The sequence below is a fragment of the Salmo salar genome, chromosome 07 (assembly GCF_965601325.2).
Source record: "Salmo salar chromosome 07, fSalSal1, whole genome shotgun sequence".
In the NCBI taxonomy this organism is placed as follows: Eukaryota; Metazoa; Chordata; class Actinopteri; order Salmoniformes; family Salmonidae; genus Salmo; species Salmo salar.
Window position 1 is genome coordinate 72215012 of NC_138297.1, and position 23791 is coordinate 72238802.

At 44.5% G+C, this 23791-nt stretch overlaps 1 protein-coding gene across 5 annotated transcripts in view; it reads right to left on the bottom strand.

Moving 5' to 3' along the window:
• LOC106609843 (LIM domain only protein 3) overlaps positions 1-12072 on the bottom strand; it is a 155541-nt gene extending 143469 nt beyond the window's left edge. The window contains exons 1-2 of one of the 5 annotated variants that reach the window (XM_082978044.1): positions 10881-12072; positions 1699-1912 (exon numbers count right to left, since the gene is read on the bottom strand). In XM_082978044.1, coding sequence (XP_082834170.1) covers positions 1699-1912; positions 10881-10902 — 236 coding nt within the window. In that variant the 5' untranslated portion in view covers positions 10903-12072. Of the gene's footprint in view, positions 1-1698; positions 1913-2668; positions 2790-5172; positions 5800-6812; positions 7367-9780; positions 9961-10880 lie in introns of those variants that run through there. The other 4 variants (XM_082978045.1, XM_045722367.2, XM_014208862.3 and 1 more) reach the window with 4 other exon arrangements.
• Between the last annotated feature and the right edge of the window lie 11719 nt (positions 12073-23791).

The following is a 23791-nucleotide window of genomic DNA, read 5'->3' on the forward strand; positions in this document are numbered from 1 at the left end:
AATTTGTTAATTAATAACTTTTCATGTTCATAACTGTGCACTCTCCTCAAACAATAGCATGGTATTATTTCACTGTAATAGCAACTGTAAATTGGACAGTACAGTTAGATTAACAAGAATGTAAGCTTTCTGCCAATATCAGATATGTCTATGTCCTGGGAAATGTTCTTGTTACTTACAACCTCTTGCTAATCGCATTAGCCTACGTTAGCTCAACCGTCCCGTGGCCAGGACACCGATTCCAAAGAAGTGTTAAACTAGGAGCTACAGAGCTATTGTTTCAGCTCTCTTTAAACCACAGACTTGTCACAAAGCAAAAGTCCTTACACAGAGACTACAGTACTGTAGCTATTGTTTCTTAACCTTCAGAAGCTATTTAACAGTTTTAAAGGGGGCAGCTGGCTGTAGCACAGCAGGTAGGCCTCTAGCATACAGCTAGGTTGGAGCTGGGGTCCCTTCAGGGAGACGAGAATACAGGGTGGTCCTCAACTGAACACAGTCCCCTCCTCATTTCAACACCTCCATTGAAGCCAAGAGGAAGTCATTGAAGGCAGATTTAAACGATGGGAGGATTATAAAGAACCGTTTTCTGGCCTCAATGTACAGCAGTGAAACCCCTAACCCCAATTAAACCTCTAACTTAACACCCCTAACCCCAATAACATCTATAACACAACAAGGAAACAGGTCCTGTAAAAGGATTAATCTGAAGGTAGCTAACCAGGTCTCTACTTCACTGTGATTAATATAAGGGTAGCTAACCAGGTCTGTACTTCACTGTGATTAATATAAGGGTAGCTAACCAGGTCTGTACTTCACTGGGATTAATATAAGGGTAGCTAACCAGGTCTGTACTTCACTGTGATTAATCTGAAGGTAGCTAACCAGGTCTCTACTTCACTGTGATTAATATAAGGGTAGCTAACCAGGTCTGTACTTCACTGTGATTAATATAAGGGTAGCTAACCAGGTCTGTACTTCACTGGGATTAATATAAGGGTAGCTAACCAGGTCTGTACTTCACTGGGATTAATATAAGGGTAGCTAACCAGGTCTGTACTTCACTGTGATTAATCTGAAGGTAACTAACCAGGTCTCTACTTCACTGGGATTAATCTGAAGGTAGCTAACCAGGTCTCTGCTTCACTGGGATTAATCTGAAGGTAGCTAACCAGGTCTCTACTTCACTGTGATTAATCTGAAGGTAGCTAACCAGGTCTCTACTTCACTGTGATTAATCTGAAGGTAGCTAACCAGGTCTGTACTTCACTGTGATTAATATAAGGGTAGCTAACCAGGTCTCTACTTCACTGGGATTAATCTGAAGGTAGCTAACCAGGTCTGTACTTCACTGTGATTAATATAAGGGTAGCTAACCAGGTCTCTACTTCACTGGGATTAATCTGAAGGTAGCTAACCAGGTCTGTACTTTCTGTGATTAATATAAGGGTAGCTAACCAGGTCTCTACTTCACTGGGATTAATATAAGGGTAGCTAACCAGGTCTCTACTTCACTGGGATTAATCTGAAGGTAGCTAACCAGGTCTCTACTTCACTGTGCCAAATATGCTAGAACAACAAATGTGAAGTTAGCCGAGTGGAATTGTGGAAGGGTGGAATGGTGGAATGGTGGAATGTTGTGTGGATAGAACGCACCGTTACAGGACAGCAGTGTGGTAATCAGAAGTATTGTCTTACCGTAGGTAATCTCTCCGACAGAGGATGAGGTTGGCTTTGGTATAGAGCGTGGAGCCCACCTCTCCCAGCCTGCAGTCACAGCAGGCACACTTGAGACAGTCCTCGTGCCAGTATTTATCCAGGGCCTTGAGCAGGTAGCGGTCCTTAATCTTCCGGTTGCAGCCGGCACAGCCCTTTGGCTTGGTGTCCGGCTGGACGGAGAGCATTTGTATACCTGGGAGGAGAAGAGAAGAAAGATATCAGAGCGATGAAGAACAATGAACAATGAACACTTTGAACAGTGTCTCTGTCGCATGCTGGAGGGAGGACATTTGTATACCTGGGAGGGGTGGAGAAGAGCACATTAGACCAGTGAAAACCAACAGGGATAATGCTATCCTAACTCTTAGTTCTTAGATAATGCTATGCTAACTCTTAGTTCTCAGATAATGCTATGCTAACTCTTAGTTCTCAGATAATGCTATGCTAACTTAGTTCTCAGATAATGCTATGCTAACTCTTAGTTCTCAGATAATGCTATGCTAACTCTTAGTTCTCAGATAATGCTATGCTAACTCTTAGTTCTCAGATGATGCTATGCTAACTCTTAGTCCTCAGATAATGCTATGCTAACTCTTAGTTCTCAGATAATGCTATGCTAACTCTTAGTTCTCAGATAATGTTATGCTAACTCTTAGTTCTCAGATAATGCTATGCTAACTCTTAGTTCTCAGATAATGCTATGCTAACTGTTAGTTCTCAGATAATGCTATGCTAACTGTTAGTTCTCAGATGATGCTATGCTAACTGTTAGTGCTCAGCTAATGCTAACTTGATAGTGGCCAAGAGAAACAGCTCCGCTGATAAGCATTGGGGGAGATCTTGAGCAAATACATAGAGAAAACCACCATGTAGACTTACATTCTTAACACAACACACACTACACACACACACACACACGATGCACACACACCCACACAAAGATACATACATGAAGCCATGGATCCAAAAGTCATTCCTACAAATCTCCACTCTTTCTCCCTGTCCTCCTCTCTCTCTCTCTCTGTCTCTCTCTCTCTCTGTCTCTCTCTCTCTCTGTCTGTCTGTCTCTCTCTCTCTCCCTCTCTCTCTCTCTCTCTCTCTCTCTAGTGGGACAGGGAGTGGTCTAAGTAGTGCAGGTTTCTGGGTATTGTTAGGGGTTAGGGGCGTGAAGCAGCTTTGTTGAGGTTGCGAGGGGGGCCCGTACTCGCCCTCAATTAGTATTCTGGCTCCAACCTGAGGAGGGGAGCCTACCCCCACTTCCCTTTGTTACCCCCTATTTACCACACACACTGTCTGGCATGCACACACACACACGCACACGCACACACTGTCTGGCATGCACACACACACACTGTCTGGCATGCACACACACACACACACACACGCTCGCATGCACACACACACACGCTCGCATGCACACACACACGCTCGCAGGCACATACACACACACACACACGCTTGCAGGCACACACACACACACACACACACACACACACACACACTCTGAAAGTTCCTCTTTCAGCTTGTGTCCAGGGCTGAGCTTTAAATGTATTTGTTATTCCCTGAAGAGTGTAGGACTGTTTGCAAACAATTATTTGTTTATGTGTTTTGTGGCTGCGTTGTCAAAGTACACTGTTCCCCAAAACTGTACGAGGAAAAGGCTCTGATTATTACATAGTAACAAGTGGTACAATGACATAACCCAGCGTCTGCAAATACAACAGTCTATTGAAAACAGACAATACAATACTCTAATCTAAACGAATTCATCTACTGACAACGGATCCCCTACATAGAAAGTCAACGACAATGATCTTTCTGATTATGTGAACACTGTTCACTACAATGTTAACACGACCATGGCCATGATGCATCAAAACCCCTATCGTTCCGTTATCAAGACCTTCCACCGGGGCCTCAGTCTGGGTCATTCTACTAGACCAGCCTATACATTACTCACATAACACAATAGCGACTAGAGTTTTTCCTGAAAGCTCTCATTGAGATCCTATTCAAAGGAATGTTTTTTTGTTTTTTTTTAAATCAGAGAGGGAGAAAACGCCAAGGATGCACATCAAACTGGTTCCGCCGTAACGAGCGAAGCACCGCCGTTTTCTTTCTGTTGCGTTTTAAACCGTTGATCCGCTAATTGGCCTGATTGAGTTGTGTGAGGGGCTCTGCGCTTATTGTTTAATACCACTCATCCGCACACAGCCCCGTTTCATCCCCGTTATAGCACAACAAAGTCACCGCCCCTCATTACCGACCAAACAAGCCAAAGTAGTAGGAGCTTCGACTCCCCGGTTTCCCCTCCTCTCACTCTGCATAGGTTTGGGACCGGGCGGAATTGGTTCCCCGACCGATGAGTTTCTCAAAGCAACAGAAGCGCTATTACGTGCCGTCGGGATAGCTTCATTTTGGGCCACGTCGATGTTCCTGCCGAGGGAGGGGAAACGTCGAACAAAATAGCAATTTTCCATAAAACGGAAGGAAATTACAGCTGCTTTCTGGGACCTAAATATTTATATATTTTTTATTTTTCTATAGCCTACCCACTTAAAACATACTTTTTGAATGTAGCGTTGTTTCCACGTCATTTCAAAGAAACGACGTTGAACCGACGTGGAATAGACGTTGTATGAACGTCTGTGCCCAGCGGGTAGGCTCAATCATTCGGATGCTGTAGCATTGCCTCCTCTGTCTCTTGTCATTGTAGGATAGAGAGACTAATGACACAATCCGAATCACATAGCCCACGGTAGCCTATTCCTGTGTATCACGGTATCTCCCCCCCAACAACAACAATAACAACAACAACAATAACAACAACAAAAACCGGATGTTAAATGTTATCTGCTGCCTGACACGCCGAGGCGACGAGAGAGAGAGAACAAACAGCAAAGTACCAATTTGATTCCCCCTCCCTTTCAACCGCATCACAGCTGCGCGACACCGAGATGCTGACACGTTCACCCCGTTATCGGTTTAATTACGGTTGCCATGGCAGCAGAGTGCTCGGTAAAAAGGCTGCCGTAGGAGAACTCCCATTTTCTGATGCAGCTCGTAACACGACGGCAGAAAATAAAACACAGAACAGAAAGAGAAGATAAGAGAGAGATGGAATGAGAGAAATTCGTAGTCTTCAAAACGCTGTGTTACATTGTAAATGTATTTTTGGATGTTTTTTTTTCCTCCCCTCTCAATCGCTATTGAATGATTAGATTATACAGCCTAAACGGTGAACAGTAAATGTTGCTACAGCACGGATAGATAAGACTCCACATGCAGGACGGGTTACATGATAATCAGACAGACTGAAACATTGTTCAACTTCTCCGCTCCGCGCATCACATAGAAACAACAATGAATAACAGCACAGAGCCACGCATTTACAAACACAATCCAAGGCTGGACACAGAACAATACCGCTAAGAAAACCCCTCTTTCTCTTACCGAAACTTTTCTCCCCTTTCTGCATTTGTTGACCCTCTTCTGGAGCCCGAACCACCATGCAACAAGAGATCAGTCCGACCCCAGAATCCTAATTCAACGGATGGATGGATTATCTCTATACAGCCAAGTGAGCAATCAGACAGCTGTATGCGCGCACGATCCGTTTTCTCACCGAGGGTGGCTATCTTTTGTTATATGTAACAATCCCACCTCCTCCGCAACGCACAAACACAGAACGGAGAGAGAGAAAAGGAGAGAGAAAAAAGGAGAGAGAGAGAGAGAGAAGCACGGGTCCGCTATCGCCCAGAGCCACACGGTGATGTAAAAACCGCGTTTGTCACAACAGTGCTCGACTATGAAATGAAATCGTCCAGCCAGCACACAGCACAGTCAGTCGCAGGGTGCTTGGCGAGTGACAGGCAGCGAACAAAATGACAGCAGATGACAAAGGCATATGTTTAGCCCTTCGCAGCGCCCTAATCTCCTAACATAAACCTACCGTGCTCTGCCTTACAGTCTATATACCCCAGAGATCATCAACTACATTCAGACACAGGACGAGGATGGTCAGGCGGCCGAAATAGAATTACAAATCATTTGTAGACTGTAAATTGACCGCAAGAAAACCCAAACAGATTAACCTCTTTTAAGTGTTTGTCTAAAACAATAATTTCAAACCTTGTTTACCATTTGTATGGATCAGATATATATCTCTATTATACATGGGAATACTTTGGAACAGATTTCCAAAATAAAAATTACTTGGAGCTGATTTGATGGTGTTTTTTGTTGTTGTTGTATTTTATGTCCAACAATTGTTTAGAAAATTTGACGTGAGGGAGAAATAAAATCTCCACCGGGCCAAATTCGGCCCGCAGGCCACCAGTTGAGGATCTCTGCAAAACCGTTTTTTCAGCGGGATGTTTTTCAGTGCACATACAGTGCCCTAACTAGTAATGAGAGTTTTAGGCTATTTCATACCAGAATGAAAAAGAGAATCCAGTGGCATCTATCCGACATATTTCATAAAAATGTATAAAAATTTAAAAAAATCCAAAATGCCATTTTGTTTTCCTTCACGTTGTTACGTTTCAGAATAATCGGTCCATATTACAACGGTCCTTCCATATGTCGATCTGAAAGAAACGTCTAGATTATTTGATTCTCTTTTAAAAAAGGTAGACAACAATGGCCATCACCTCTTTGGAAGGACACACCTGAAAAAGAGTGACACATCCCAAAAGCACACATCTGAAAATCCACAACATGTCTTAGTGATGAAATGTTACCAACAAACAAACAAAAAACCCAGAGCATCAAGGAACAAAACAAGATGATAACAGGTCATTACGGGATAGAAGCAGACCGTAATATAAATGGAATAGAACAATATCAATCAAATGTATTAATAAAGCCCTTCTTACATCAGCTGATATCTCAAAGTGCTGTACAGAAACCCCCAGCCTAAAACCCCAAACAGCAAGCAATGCAGGTGTAGAAGCACGTTAAAATATAACTAAAAACAATGAGGAATGAGTAACTCACTTTCATCAGGGTGCGTCATCGACGCATATATAATGGGAAAAAGTGAATAGAATCCAAATGTAATATGTTATTAAAATACTTCCTCCTCAACTCACCTTTCTAAAGCCCCAGCCAGTTACGCAGAACAGACGGCTAACTTCAGAACAGGACCACCGTGCTTCAACACTCCAGCTATATTTATATTTATATATATATATATATCCTCTCGTTTGCGTAAAGTTCACCAAACTGACATGGCGATGCGACGGACTACAGATTGGAGTGATGTTCAGCAGTCTTGAAATAATGAGGTCCTCATGGATCATCAGATCACGAACGAACCGAGAAGAGGCAGTCGTACGGACAACAACAAAAAGGCTACAGGTGTTTGTCCACTGTATCCGCTGTGTGGCCGTTCTAGACTCTATCAACTACTCTCTGGTTGAGGGTAACTTCCCGTGCATCACTGAGGGAGACTGAGAGAGGAGAAACAGTGAAGCCTTGCTTTATTATCTTCAAACCCTAATCCCTCACCACCACACAGACCATTACACGACGACAACGATAAGGTCATTCACTTATTACCGACAACTCGCAGAGTAACGGGGGGCGCATGCACGTATGAGTGTGGGCGCGCTCCCCTCCCTCACTTTCTTCTCAAACATTATTTTTAATGCAGAGTAACAGGGGACGCAGTTTTTCAGCTTCCCCCCCCCCCCCCACACACAGCGGAAGTAACGTTTTTTACTGTATCTCTGTGATGTGTGAATAGATTATCTGTACAGTCCTAGATTGTGAAACAATCACAGAAAACAGTCAATGAAGCCAACTCTCCTTCAGAGATATCACGGTAGGAAATGACAGTATGAAATGAAGTTGGGTGCATCAGCTCCCGATACCTTCTGGACACCGAATCTGATTTATATCACAGCTAATGGAGTTGTAGGTTTATACAGTATTTCATCAACAAGCTATTTGTTAGTATTTATCATTATGCGTTATTGAAATCACCTCAGTCGGTTACACGCGTCCGTTTATGGTGAGGGGTGACGCGAGGTGAAGCGCGAACAGAGCGATCACTATCCCGTTTTCCAAACCGTGTGAATCAATCTCTGTCCATGTCAAGACATCCATACTAATTATATTGGTATGTCCAATGCAATACGGCAGGTAGCCTAGTGGTTAGAGCGGCAGGTAGCCTAGTGGTTAGAGCGGCAGGTAGCCTAGTGGTTAGAGCGGCCGGTAGACTAGTGGTTAGAGCGGCCGGTAGACTAGTGGTTAGAGCGGCCGGTAGACTAGTGGGTAGAACGTTGGACTAGTCACTTGAAAGGTTGCAAGATCGAATCCCCCGAGCTGACAAGGTAAAAATCTGTCGTTCTGCCCCTGAACAAGGCAGTTAACCCACTGTTCCTAGGCCGTCATTGTAAATAAGAATTTGTTCTTAACTGACTTGCCTAGTTAAATAAATAGTGTGATATAGCACATAGCCAGTGCACAGGAACAAGAGAGCTAAATGAACATCTAAAGAAATGTTATCTAATGAGGAGGGTTAATGATGTCTAACATGCTAGATTATTCTCCTTTTCTTCCTGCTATAATAAAGAACGTTACACACAACCTCCAGACTGTGAGGATTGATTGAAAAGTGGAAGTTCAAGTTCCTTTTAATAGAAATGACAGTTATAAGAGGGGAAATGGCCATATCAGAGGTCATACCACATTGAAACTGAAAACACAGGAGAGGGAGAGAGAGCTGAAGAAATAGAGATAAAGACAGAGAAAGAGGAGAGAGACAGAGGGATGAAGAGAGACAACATGATCGAGAGAGAGAGGTAGAGGGAGCCTGTAAGAGAGATAGAGGGAGAGAGAAATATAGGAAGAGGGAGAGAAAGACTCACACAGAGAAAGAGAGAGGGAGACAGAGAGACAGAGAAAGAGAGAGGGAGACAGAGAGACAGAGAAAGAGAGAGGTAGAGGGAGAGAGACAGAGAAAGAGAGAGGTAGAGAGACTCACACAGAGAAAGAGAGAGGTAGAGAGACTCACACAGAGAAAGAGAGAGGTAGACAGAGAGACAGAGAAAGAGAGAGGGAGACAGAGAGACAGAGAAAGAGAGAGGTAGAGGGAGAGAGACAGAGAAAGAGAGAGGTAGAGAGACTCACACAGAGAAAGAGAGAGGTAGACAGAGAGACAGAGAAAGAGAGAGGGAGACAGAGAGACAGAGAAAGAGAGAGGTAGAGGGAGAGAGACAGAGAAAGAGAGAGGTAGAGAGACTCACACAGAGAAAGAGAGAGGTAGAGAGACTCACACAGAGAAAGAGAGAGGTAGAGAGACTCACACAGAGAAAGAGAGAGGTAGACAGAGAGACAGAGAAAGAGAGAGGGAGACAGAGAGACAGAGAAAGAGAGAGGTAGAGGGAGAGAGACAGAGAAAGAGAGAGGTAGAGAGACTCACACAGAGAAAGAGACAGGTAGACAGAGAGACAGAGAAAGAGAGAGGGAGACAGAGAGACAGAGAAAGAGAGAGGTAGAGGGAGAGAGACAGAGAAAGAGAGAGGTAGAGAGACACAGAGATAGAGAGGTAGAGAGACACAGAGAAAGAGAGAGGTAGAGAGACAGAGAAAGAGAGTGGTAGAGAGACAGAAAGAGAGAGGGAGAGAGACAGAGAAAGAGAGTGGTAGAGAGAGAGAGACACAGAGAAAGAGCGAGGTAGAGAGACACAGAGATAGAGAGACACAGAGAAAGAGAGTGGTAGAGAGACAGAGAAAGAGAGAGGGAGAGAGACAGAGAAAGAGAGTGGTAGAGAGAGAGACAGAGACAGAGAGAGGTAAAGAAGTCAACAGCTGGCATGCAGGGGCACGCCAGTCATGCTCAGTCTACAGTATACTTCCCAAATTGCACCCTATTCCTTATGGTGCACACTACCAGTGACCAGGGCCTGGGCCCTCATGGTCAAAAGGAGATAGGGGGCCATTTGGGATGCAAACTAAAAGGCTGGTCGGTAATGAGAAGGGCATAAAAAACTCCTCGGCAGTTAAAGTGATGGGATGCATTAAAACTGACAGGGTATTACCTGCCTATAATTACCTTTTGTCATGGATTGAATTATTTCAATGCGGTCCTATCTTCATAATCAGCCAATTTAAAGCGGGGAGATGTTTTAGTCCATCTGTGTAACAGGGTTGAAGGAAAAAGGCAGAATATGAAGAGAGAGAGAGAAAGAGAGAGAGAGGTGGAGAGGGAGATAGATGGAGAGTGAGTGAGAGAAATATTGAGAAAGATTGAGAGAGATGGAGAAAGAGAGAGAGAGAGAGAGAGAGATGAAGAGAGAACACAACCACCTATTGCTCTCATTTTAGCCTTTACACCTCCCCCACCTTCCCTCCTTCATCCGCCGCATAATCACGCCAATTATTCGCTCAGAATATCAAGGAATATGCTGAGGGACAAAATGGCATCATATATGCTAAGAAGAGAGATCTTGACAGATGTTACACTGTTATGGGATGACAGGGGGTTATGTGGGTAAAGTAGCCCCCTAATCCGGCGAAAAACGGTGTCGCGACAAATTTCTCTGTTGACACACGTCTACAAACGGACATCATCGACTCGAATAACAGCGTGTTATTTCCTAGCCTCCACACAAACCCATCTCTCTCTCACTCTATCGCTCTCTCTTTCTCACACACACACACACACACACACACACACACACACACACCACACACACACACACACACACACACACACACACACACACACACACACACACACACACACACACACACACACACACACACACACACACACACACACACACCCTCCAGTGGTGAAATATAACGGCACCAGAGAGGCACAAACCCCCCCTGACAACCGGGAGGCGTTACAGCAGCCTGGGATGCAGGTTCCCTTTCTGCTCGGACTGAATGAGAAGCACGGTTACCGCGCTTCGGAGAGGACATCTTTTCACGGGGAGGATTAAAGTAAAACGATATTTACCCGGTGCTCTTACCGTCAGCTTAACTGTCCTTTTAATATCCTTCAAAAAACCCATTGATTTCAGGCGACGGCATTAATTTAAGCCTTAATTCCAACCATCTCCACCTGCTATATAAATGTCGGACATGCAGCAGTGACTACAGCCCCCAATCCAACACCATCACCACACAACAACATAAGTCTCTTACCTTCTTTCAGAGGGATGCTCATGCGTAAAAAAAAAATATTACCAGTCGAAGGTTGGCGTTTTATCTCTTGCCTGTTATCTCTTGAGTGTTACATTGAAAACAAACGTGTCCACTATTTAAATAGTCCTTTCTACTTAGCCTATTCTGTTAAAAGGCTGAGTGAGTGAGAAAGAAGTACCGCAAAAAAACACTGTAGCCTTCGAGGGGAAAAGTTGTCCTTGATGCTACGAGTTGTTGGCACAATTGTAGCCAATAGCCGCCCCTCTTTTCACAGCGGCTTGGATGAAAAAGCACCACCTGTCTCAACTCAACTCCCTTCCGCTTGCTCTCTCTGTCGTCCTCTCTGGTCTCACTCTCTCTGTCTCCACGGTTCTTCTCTTCTCTCTTTGTTTTACCTCACGTCTGTTTCTCCTATTCCCTCTCTCTTCCTTTTGTTCCTTCCCTGGTAGTTTCTTCCCTCTCTTTTCCTATCGTTCCTTCCCTGGTAGTTGCTTCCCTCTCTTTTCCTTTCCTTTCCTTCCCTGGCAGTTTCTTCCCTCTCTTTTCCTTTCCTCCCCTGGTAGTTTCTTCCCTCTCTTTTCCTTTCCTTTCCTCCCCTGGTAGTTTCTTCCCTCTCTTTTCCTTTCCTTTCCTCCCCTGATAGTTTCTTCCCTCTCTTTTCCTCTCCTTCCTTCCCTGGTAGTTTCTTCCTTCTCTTTTCCTTTCCTTTCCTTCCCTGGTAGTTTCTTCCCTCTCTTTTCCTTTCCTTCCCTGGTAGTTTCTTCCCTCTCTTTTCCTTTCCTTCCCTCGTAGTTTCTTCCCTCTCTTTTCCTTTCCTTCCTTCCCTCGTAGTTTCCTTTTCTTCCTTCCCTGGTAGTTTCTTCCCTCTCTTTTCTTTTCCTTCCTTCCCTGATAGTTTCTTCCCTCTCTTTTCCTTTCCTTCCTTCCCTGGTAGTTTCTTCCCTCTCTTTTCCTTTCCTTCCCTGATAGTTTCTTCCCTCTCTTTTCCTTTCCTTCCTTCCCTGGTAGTTTCTTCCCTCTCTTTTCCTTTCCTTCCTTCCCTGGCAGTTAGAAAAACAAGTGACGTGATCCGGCGCGCGTGTCTACCAGCTCTTATTTAAGCAGCTCGTGCCTCCTCTCTTCCCGCCTCTCGCTGGTCCCTAGTTAGCAACGCAGTCCTCACAGCACTGCTCCCTCCTCTCCTCATCCAAGAAGCTGACAGGCAGCACCGTCAGGGAAGGCTGCAGCCAGGCATCACATGTTGCTGTAATAGACCTCATTAAGCTCTACTTACAGATGTTCTCTTAACATAATTGATCTGCAGAGCGGGTTGAGAGGATGGTAACCTATTCCCCAGCCCCCAATTATGGCGCCGGTAATTAGATCCCCGATCTCCCTGTTTCGTTTCTCCACATTCACCCTTCTAACATTCTCCCAAATATCAAAGTATCTCTTTCTCTCAAAGCGAACCCCTCCTACCTTCCCTCCACATCCCTGACTCCACCACCACCTCCTCCCTCTTCTCCTCCCTCCTCTCCTCATCCTCCCATCCACTCACCAGACTCAGAGTCCTCTGACAGTATTGACAGTTAGATGTACTAACCTTTGTAGTGAAGCCAGGCTTAATAGTTAACTCACTCCCATTGACAGAGCTCTCTCTTATATTTTCCTCTCTCTCTGCTGAAATATCCTGGGAAAGAACGAGGGATAGAGAGAGAGAGAGAGAGAGAAAGAGAGAGAGAGAGAGGCACAGATGGAGAGAAGGGAGGAGAAAGGGAGAAAAAAAACCTCTAAGTTTGTAATTTTGATTAAAGGTTGATAATGTCTGTCAGGGGAGGATCTTTTTGTTTTTTTATCTTTAATTATTCCTCTGATGGCAACTTTTAGAAACTGGAAAAGGAAATGAGGACAGAGAGGAGGACAGAGAGGAGAGGGAAGGGGTGGTGCTTGGAGCCAAGAGAGGAGGACAGAGAGGAGAGGGAAGGGGTGGTGCTTGGAGTCCAGAGAGGAGGACAGAGAGGAGAGGGAAGGGGTGGTGCTTGGAGCCAAGAGAGGAGGACAGAGAGGAGAGGGAAGGGGTGGTGCTTGGAGTCCAGAGAGGAGGACAGAGAGGAGAGGGAAGGGGTGGTGCTTGGAGTCCAGAGAGGAGGACAGAGAGGAGAGGGAAGGGGAGGTGCTTGGAGTCCAGAGAGGAGGACAGAGAGGAAGACAGGGAGGAGGACAGAGAGGAGGACAGAGAGGAGAGGGAAGGGGTGGTGCTTGCAGTCCAGAGAGGAGGACAGGAAGGAGGACAGAGAGGAGAGGGAAGGGGTGGTGCTTGCAGTCCAGAGAGAAGGACAGGGAGGAGGACAGAGAGGAGGACAGAGAGGAGAGGGAAGGGGTGGTGCTTGGAGTCCAGAGAGGAGGACAGAGAGGAGAGGGAAGGGGTGGTACTTGGAGTCCAGAGAGGAGGAGAGGAGTGATGGCGGTGAAGCGTCTTTCATAATGCCAATCAAAGCCACTCCTAGGGCATGTCCCAAATGACACCCTGTTCCCTTTTTAGTGCACTAGTTTTGACCAAGGCCCATAGGGTAGTAGTGCACTACTTTAGACCAAGGCCCATAGGGTAGTAGTGCACTACTTTTGACCAAGGCCCATAGGGTAGTAGTGCACTACTTTTGACCAAGGCCCATAGAGGAAATATGGTGCCGTTTGGGATGAAGCCCAGTCTCGAGGCTAATTAGCCTCCATTCTACAACCAAAAGCACTCTGGGAGATGGTGCTTTCTTCAGCACTTTAAAGAGGAGGCATTTATTCCAATGTCATGAAGTATCTAGGATGGGGTGGTGGTTCAGTACAGTTATATCTTCTGTTTCTCTAAACGGGATATGTTGGCTGGTTCATTTTTTTAACCTTTATTATCTAGGTCAAGTCAGTTAAGAACACATTTTTATTTTCAATGACAGCCTACTGGGGAACAGTGGGTTAACTGCCTTATTCAGTGGCAGAACAACAGGTTTTTACCTTGTCAGCTCGGGGATTCAATCTAGCAACCTTTCGGTTACTAGTCCAACGCTCTAACCACTAGGCTACCTGCTGGTTACTAGTCCAACGCTCTAACCACTAGGCTACCTGCTGGTTACTAGTCCAACGCTCTAACCACTAGGCTACCTGCTGGTTACTAGTCCAACGCTCTAACCACTAGGCTACCTGCTGGTTACTAGTCCAACGCTCTAACCACTAGGCTACCTGCTGGTTACTAGTCCAACGCTCTAACCACTAGGCTACCTGCTGGTTACTAGTCCAACGCTCTAACCACTAGGCTACCTGCTGGTTACTAGTCCAACGCTCTAACCACTAGGCTACCTGCTGGTTACTAGTCCAACGCTCTAACCACTAGGCTACCTGCTGGTTACTAGTACAACGCTCTAACCACTAGGCTACCTGCTGGTTACTAGTCCAACGCTCTAACCACTAGGCTACCTGCTGGTTACTAGTCCAACGCTCTAACCACTAGGCTACCTGCTGGTTACTAGTCCAACGCTCTAACCACTAGGCTACCTGCTGGTTACTAGTCCAACACTAACCACTAGGTTACCTGCTGGTTACTAGTCCAACGCTCTAACCACTAAGCTACCTGCTGGTTACTAGTCCAACACTAACCACTAGGCTACCTGCTGGTTACTAGTCCAACGCTCTAACCACTAGGCTACCTGCTGGTTACTAGTCCAACGCTCTAACCACTAGGCTACCTGCCGCCCCTACACTCTAACCACTAGGCTACCTGCCGCCCCATGTTATGTGGTTCAGTCCGATTATATCTTCTTCTTCTCTAAACGGGATATTTCGGCTGGTTCAGTCAATTCATTTCTTCTCTAAACGGGATATGTTGGCTGGTTCAGTCAATTCATTTCTTCTCTAAACGGGATATGTTGGGTGAATCAATGTGTTTCTGTGTCTATATGCTATCACAGACCTGCCACACACAGTGATCCTGACTGTCTGGTTGGAGGACGACTGAATGTTATCGTATCTTCACTCAACTGTTGAAGCTTGTGATGGCAGCAATTTAAACAATTTCTTTACAGATTTCACAGGGGTAATATCTATATAAGCTGCCATGATGAATATATACAGTATATATACAGTGCAGTACAGGGGTAATATCTATATAAACTGCTGTAGTGAATATATACAGTATATTACATTTACATTTACGTCATTTAGCAGACGCTCTTATCCAGAGCGACTTACAAATTGGTGCATTCACCTTATGATATCCAGTGTAACAACCACTTTACAATAGTACATCTAAATCTTTTAAGGGGGGGGGGTTAGAAGGATTACTTTATCCTATCCTAGGTATTCCTTAAAGAGGTGGGGTTTCAGGTGTCTCCGGAAGGTGGTGATTGACTCCGCTGTCCTGGCGTCGTGAGGGAGCTTGTTCCACCATTGGGGTGCCAGAGCAGTGAACAGTTTTGACTGGGCTGAGCGGGAACTGTGCTTCCGCAGAGGTAGGGAGGCGAGCAGGCCAGAAGTGGATGAACGCAGTGCCCTTCTTTGGGTGTAGGGCCTGATCAGAGCCTGAAGGTATGGAGGTGCCGTTCCCTTCACAGCTCCGTAGGCAAGCACCATGGTCTTGAAGCGGATGCGAGCTTCAACTGGAAGCCAGTGGACTGTGCGGAGGAGCGTGGTGACGTGAGAGAACTTGGGAAGGTTGAACACCAGACGGGCTGCGGCGTTCTGGATGAGTTGTAGGGGTTTGATGGCACAGGCAGGGAGCCCCGCCAACAGCGAGTTGCAGTAATCCAGACGGGAGATGACAAGTGCCTGGATTAGGACCTGCGCCGCTTCCTGTGTGAGGCAGGGTCGTACTCTGCGAATGTTGTAGAGCATGAACCTACAGGATCGGGTCACCGCCTTGATGTTAGCGGAGAACGACAGGGTGTTGTCCAGGGTCACGCCAAGGCTCTTAGCACTCTGGGAGGAGGACACAATGGAGTTGTCAACCGTGATGGCGAGATCATGATATATATATACAGTGTAGTACAGGGGTAATATCTATATAAACTGCTGTAGTGAATATATACAGTATACATTTATTTTAATTGTACTTTATTTCACCTTTATTTAACCAGGTAGGCAAGTTGAGAACAAGTTCTCATTTACAACTGCGACCTGGCCAAGATAAAGCAAAGCAGTTCGACACATACAACAACACAGTTACACTTGGAGTAAAACAAACATACAGTCAATAATATAGTACAAAAATAAGTCTATATACAATGTGAGCAAATGAGGTGAGATAAAGAAGGTAAAGGCAATATAAAGGCCATGGTGGCAAAGTAAATACAATATAGCAAGTAAAACACTGGAATGGTAGATTTGTAGTAGGTGAATGTGCAAAGTAGAAATACTGGGGTGCAAGGGAACAAAATAAATAAATAAATAAATACAGTAGGGGAAGAGGTAATTGTTTGGGCTATTTATAGATGGGCTATGTACAGGTGCAGTAATCTGTGAGCTGCTCTGACAGCTGGTGCTTAAAGCTAGTGAGGGAGATAAGTGTTTCCAGTTTCAGAGATTTTTGTAGTTCGTTCCAGTCATTGGCAGCAGAGAACTGGAAGGAGAGGCGGCCAAAGGAGGAATTGGCCCTGGGGGTGACCAGTGAAATACATATATATACAGTGTAGAACAGGGGTAATATCTATATAAACTGCTGTAGTGAATATATACAGTATATATACAGTGAAGTACAGGGGTAATATCTATATAAACTGCTGTAGTGAATATATACAGTATATATATACAGTGTAGTACAGGGGTAATATCTATATAAGCTGCCATGATGAATATATACAGTATATATACAGTGTAGTACAGGGGTAATATCTATATAAACTGCTGTAGTGAATATATACAGAAAATATACAGTGTAGTACAGGGGTAATATCTATATAAACTGCTGTAGTGAATACATACAGTATATATATACAGTGTAGTACAGGGGTAATATCTATATAAACTGCTGTAGTGAATATATACAGTATATATATACAGTGTAGTACAGGGGTAATATCTATATATAAACTGCTGTAGTGAATATATATATATATATACAGTGTAGTACAGGGGATATATCTATATATACTGCTGTAGTGAATATATACAGTATATATACAGTGTAGTACAGGGGTAATATCTATATAAACTGCTCTAGTGAATATATACAGTATATATACAGTGTAGTACAGGGGTAATATCTATATATACTGCTGTAGTGACTATATACAGTATATATATATATACAGTGTAGTACAGGGGTAATATCTATATATACTGCTGTAGTGACTATATACAGTATATATATACAGTGTAGTACAGGGGTAATATCTATATATAAACTGCTGTAGTGAATATATATATATACAGTGTAGTACAGGGGATATATATATATATACTGCTGTAGTGAATATATACAGTATATATACAGTGTAGTACAGGGGATATATCTATATATACTGCTGTAGTGAATATATACAGTATATATACAATGTAGTACAGGGGTAATATCTATATATACTGCTGTGGTGAATATATACAGTATATTGTGTAGTACAGGGGTAATATCTATATATACTGCTCTAGTGAATATATACAGTATATTGTGTAGTACAGGTGTAACGGTCGTCGTGCGTAGTGGACCAAGGCGCAGCGGGTTGAGTGCTCATAGTGACTTTATTTGAACACGTCACAAACAAAACGATCGAACGAACAGGATTGCAGGCTAAACACACAGCTATGCAACAACAACTTCCCACAAAGGGACAGGTGAAAACAGGCTACCTTAGTATGACTCTCAATCAGCAACAACGATGTACAGCTGTTCCTGATTGAGAGCCATAGCAGGCCAACCCAAAGAAATACCCAACATAGATAGATCCTAGAATACAAAACATAGAACATAACCAAAAACCCCGGAATACTCTAAACAAACACCCCTCTACATAAACACATATACTAACACACCCCGAACCACATAAAACAAATACCCCCCCTGCCACGTCCTGACCAAACTACAATAACAAATAACCCCTTTACTGGTCGGAACGTGACAACAGGGGTGTACATAGTGCAACAGCAGTGTTGTGTAGTTATCAGTAAACAGGTCAGAGACGGCTCCGATGCAGTGTCTTCATCCCTCTGTTAGTCTGCATGTGTCTGTAAGGGTCATCTATGTGTTCGTGTTCTAGATGTAGGATTCATTACTGCCTCAGAGCTGCTAATGAGTCACACCATCTCCTCCATTACTGCCTCAGAGCTGTTAATGAGTCCCACCATCTCTTCATTACTGCCTCAGAGCTGCTAATGAGTCACACCATCTCCTCCATTACTGCCTCAGAGCTGCTAATGAGTCACACCATCTCCTCCATTACTGCCTCAGAGCTGCTAATGAGAACCCACCATCTCCTCCATTACTGCCTCAGAGCTGCTAATGAGTCACACCATCTCCTCCATTACTGCAACAGAGCTGCTAATGAGTCACACCATCTCCTCCATTACTGCCTCAGAGCTGCTAATGAGTCACACCATCTCCTCCATTACTGCCTCAGAGCTGCTAATGAGTCACACCATCTCCTCCATTACTGCCTCAGAGCTGCTAATGAGTCACACCATCTCCTCCATTACTGCCTCAGAGCTGCTAATGAGTCACACCATCTCCTCCATTACTGCCTCAGAGCTGCTAATGAGTCACACCATCTCCTCCATTACTGCCTCAGAGCTGCTAATGAGTCACACCATCTCCTCCATTACTGCCTCAGAGCTGCTAAAGAGTCACACCATCTCCTCCATTACTGCCTCAGAGCTGCTAATGAGTCACACCATCTCCTCCATTACTGCCTCAGAGCTGCTAATGAGTCACACCATCTCCTCCATTACTGCCTCAGAGCTGCTAATGAGTCACACCATATCCTCCATTACTGCCTCAGAGCTGCTAATGAGTCACACCATCTCCTCCATTACTGCCTCAGAGCTGCTAATGAGTCACACCATCTCCTCCATTACTGCCTCAGAGCTGTTAATGAGTCACACCATCTCCTCCATTACTGCCTCAGAGCTGCTAATGAGTCACACCATATCCTCCATTACTGCCTCAGAGCTGCTAATGAGTCACACCATCTCCCCCATTACTGCCTCAGAGCTGCTAATGAGTCACACCATCTCCTCCATTACTGCCTCAGAGCTGTTAATGAGTCCCACCATCTCTTCATTACTGCCTCAGAGCTGCTAATGAGTCACACCATCTCCTCCATTACTGCCTCAGAGCTGCTAATGAGTCACACCATCTCCTCCATTACTGCCTCAGAGCTGCTAATGAGTCACACCATCTCCTCCATTACTGCCTCAGAGCTGCTAATGAGTCACACCATCTCCTCCATTACTGCCTCAGAGCTGCTAATGAGTCACACCATCTCCTCCATGTGTTCCACTTTACAGCTACTTTCCCTATGACACCAGCAGGTCTCTCCTCTCCACTGAGATGTTCTGACATTTAAAGCAGGTCTCTCCTCTCCACTGAGATGTTCTGACATTTAATCCTGGTCTCTCCTCTCCGCTGAGATGTTCTGACATTTAATCCTGGTCTCTCCTCTTCGCTGAGATGTTCTGACATTTAAAGGAAGGACCTTGATATCCTCGTCCTTTCCTTCTCTGACCTAAGTCCTCAACGGACCATAGAGGCAGGGCTCAAGGACTGGAGTACTGGACACTCCACAGTGGGCCTCCAGCCCCTCTCCCCAGCCTGTCTCCGGTCCCGCTGTCCTTTCAATCTTCCTCCATCCCTCCAGCCCCCTAGCCTCCCTCTAGCTACCAGCCAGCCATTGTGCTTTCAGCCTCCCAGTCTCCCAGCCAGCCATTGTGCTTTCAGCCTCCCAGTCTCCCAGCCAGCCATTGTGCTTTCAGCCTCCCAGTCTCCCAGCCAGCCATTGTGTTTTCAGTCTCCCAGCCAGTCATTGTGTTTTCAGTCTCCCAGTCTCCCAGCCAGTCACTGTGTTTTCAGCCTTCCAGTCTCCCAGCCAGTCATTGTGTTTTCAGCCTTCCAGTCTCCCAGCCAGCCATTGTGTTTTCAGCCTCCCAGTCTCCCAGCCAGCCATTGTGTTTTCAGCCTTCCAGTCTCCCAGCCACGCATTGTGTTTTCAGTCTCCCAGCCAGTCATTATGTTTTCAGTCTCCCAGCCAGTCATTGTGTTTTCAGCCTTCCAGTCTCCCAGCCAGCCATTATGTTTTCAGTCTCCCAGCCAGTCATTATGTTTTCAGCTTCCCAGTCTCCCAGCCAGTCATTGTGTTTTCAGTCTCCCAGTCTCCCAGCCAGCCATTATGTTTTCAGCCTCCCAGCCAGTCATTGTGTTTTCAGCCTCCCAGTCTCCCAGCCAGTCATTGTGTTTTTAGCCTCCCAGTCTCCCAGCCAGTCATTATGTTTTCAGCCTCCCAGTCTCCCAGCCAGCCATTGTGTTTTCAGTCTTCCAGCCAGTCATTGTGTTTTCAGTCTCCCAGTCTCCCAGCCAGTCATTGTGTTTTCAGTCTCCCAGTCTCCCAGGCAGTCATTGTGTTTTCAGCCTCCCAGCCAGTCATTGTGTTTTCACCTCCCAGTCTCCCAGCCAGTCATTGTGTTTTCAGCCTCCCAGTCTCCCAGGCAGTCATTGTGTTTTCAGTCTCCCAGTCTCCCAGCCAGCCATTGTGTTTTCAGCCTCCCAGCCAGTCATTGTGTTTTCAGCCTCCCAGCCAGCCATTGTGTTTTCAGTCTCCCAGCCAGTCATTGTGTTTTCAGCCTCCCAGTCTCCCAGGCAGTCATTGTGTTTTCAGTCTCCCAGTCTCCCAGCCAGCCATTATGTTTTCAGTCTCCCAGCCAGTCATTGTGTTTTCAGCCTCCCAGCCAGTCATTGTGTTTTCAGCCTCCCAGCCATAGTCTCCAGCCTCCCAGCTCCCTACCAGTAACCCCCCCCCCCTCTGGGGAATAAGGCAAAGGACCAGGGGCCACTCAGTAATTGCTGCAGGTAGGTGACCTTCAAGTGGGTGGGGAGGGGTGGGGGGGGGGGGGGGGTGGGGGGGGTCAAGGGAGGCGTCATGACAATTTATTTTCCTCTTCTCTTCCCGCGCCAGCCCAATTTAGTCTTTTGGCAGAAAGAGGAAGCAGAGCTGGAACTAAGGAAGAGACTTACAGCTTTCTGAGTTTGTGTAACAATTTGCACCCCATTCCCTATATAGTGCACTACTTTTGACCTGAACCCTATGGGCCGTATAAAGGGAATAAAGTGCCATTTAGACAACCTTTGAAATCCAGCTTCTCCCCTCCATAAAGTCTTATAGAGAATCACTTTTAGTAATGGACCATAAAGTCTTATAGAGAATCACCTTTAGTAATGGTCCATAAAGTCTTATAGAGAATCACTTTTAGTAATGGACCATAAAGTCTTATAGAGAATCACATTTAGTAATGGTCCATAAAGTCTTATAGAGAATCACCTTTAGTAATGGACCATAAAGTCTTATAGAGAATCACCTTTAGTTATGGTCCATAAAGTCTTATAGAGAATCACCTTCAGTAATGGTCCATAAAGTCTTATAGAGAATCACCTTTAGTAATGGTCCATAAAGTCTTATAGAATCACCTTTAGTAATGGACCATAAAGTCTTATAGAGAATCACCTTTAGTAATGGACCATAAAGTCTGATAGAGAATCACCTTTAGTAATGCACCATAAAGTCTTATAGAATCACCTTTAGTAATGGACCATAAAGTCTGATAGAGAATCACCTTTAGTAATGGACCATAAAGTCTGATAGAGAATCACCTTTAGTAATGGCCCATAACGTCTTAGTGTCACGGTTGTCATTAGGATCAGACCAAAACGCAGCGGGAATATGTATACTCATCTTCTTTTTATTTTGAAGAAGGAGAAACAAATAAATACGTATACAAAAAAAGATCAAAACGAAACAGTCCTATCAGGTGCACAAACACTAAACAAGGAACAACTACCCACAAAATCCCATAGAAAAAACACCCCTCTTAAATAGGACCTTCAATTAGAAGCAACTAGGAGCAGCTGCTTCCAATTGAAGGTCAACCCAACATTAATTAAACATAGAACTAGACATACTAGATAAACATAGAAATATACTAACATAGAACATAGCCCAACAAACCCCAAAACACTCTAAACAAACACCCCTCTCAAAACAGAACATAGCCCAACAAACCCCAAAACACTCCAAACAAACACCCCTCTTAAAACAGAACATAGCCCAACAAACGCCGAAACACTCTAAACAAACACCCCTCTTAAAACAGAACATAGCCCAACAAACCCCGAAACACACTAAACAAACACACCCCTGCCACGTCCTGACCAAACTACAATAACAAATAACCCCTTTAGTGGTCAGGACGTGACATATAGAGAATCACCTTTAGTAATGGTCCATAAAGTCTTATAGAATCACCTTTAGTAATGGTCCATAAAGTCTTATAGAATCACCTTTAGTAATGGTCCATGAAGTCTTATAGAATCACCTTTAGTAATGGTCCATGAAGTCTTATAGAGAATCACCTTTAGTTATGGTCCAGAACTGAGCCCTCTAGATGTAAAAAACAACAGAATATTGACTTCTTTCTTATTACTCAATGAGAGTTAATGGAGATGTCTTAACCGTCTATACATTTAGTCAGAATATAAAGTGGGAAGCAGGCAGGCAGGCACAAGTATTCAGACCCCTTGACCTTTTCCACATTTTGTTACGTTACAGTCTTATTCTAAAATGGTTTAAAGATTTTTAAAAATCCTCAGCAATTTACACACAATACCCCATAATGCAATGCAGTGCCTTAGAGCACGGCGCCACTCGGGAGGCCCGTGTTTGATCTGTTTGATACCATTCCATTTATTCCACTCCAGCCAATACAATGAGCCCGCCCTTCCCAATTAAGGTGCCACCAGCCGCCTGTGCTCTCCACCCACCTATAATACCATCTGTAAAATATATACATTTCAATCTTTGATAATCAGCTCACGTCTCATGTCTGATTTGATCATCTCCTTACTCACACTGGTAAAGGAACAATAACAGGATTTACCAGACAAGACATCTGGAAAGCATATGTTGAATTTGAAATCACTAATGTTGACTTTAAAGACAAACTGACAATGTTACATAACATAAATATTGTTCTTGTTTACTTCATGTTGCTACGACAAAGTATTCAGGATGAAACCAGAACACAGCTTTTTTTTGGACAGAATATTCCTTTTTTTTTATGGGTAGCCATGAAAATGGTACTTGAAATGTATTTTCTTTTTGCATTTAAAATGTAATTGTCAGGGTTTATTGATCCAAACAACACGATAAAATGTATTGCCTTTTCCCAAGCGGATAACAAAAAGTCTAATCTAACATTATGTCTGAGTCCTAAATGGCACCCTATTCCCTGTAAAGACCTGGTCAAAAGTAGTGCACTATATAGGGAATAGGGTTCCAAGGCCCATAGGGTTCTGGTTAAAAGTAGTGCCTTATATAGGGAATAGGGTGCAATCTGGGACTCATACATTACTGTATGTGTGCTCTGCTGAATCAGACAGACAGACAGACAGACAGACAGACAGACAGACAGACAGACAGACAGACAGACAGACAGACAGACAGACAGACAAAACACCTTATGGACAAACAAACCTTGACAAGATAACGATATCCCACTTTGATTGGAATTGCAGAACAGAAAATATGAGAATTGCGAACGACAGAACATGATGAATGTAAAACAGAGAGAACATGATGAATGTAAAACAGAAGAGAGAACATGATGAATGTAAAACAGAAGAGAGAACATGAAGAATGTAAAACAGAGAGAACATGAAGAATGTAAAACAGAAGAGAGAACATGAAGAATGTAAA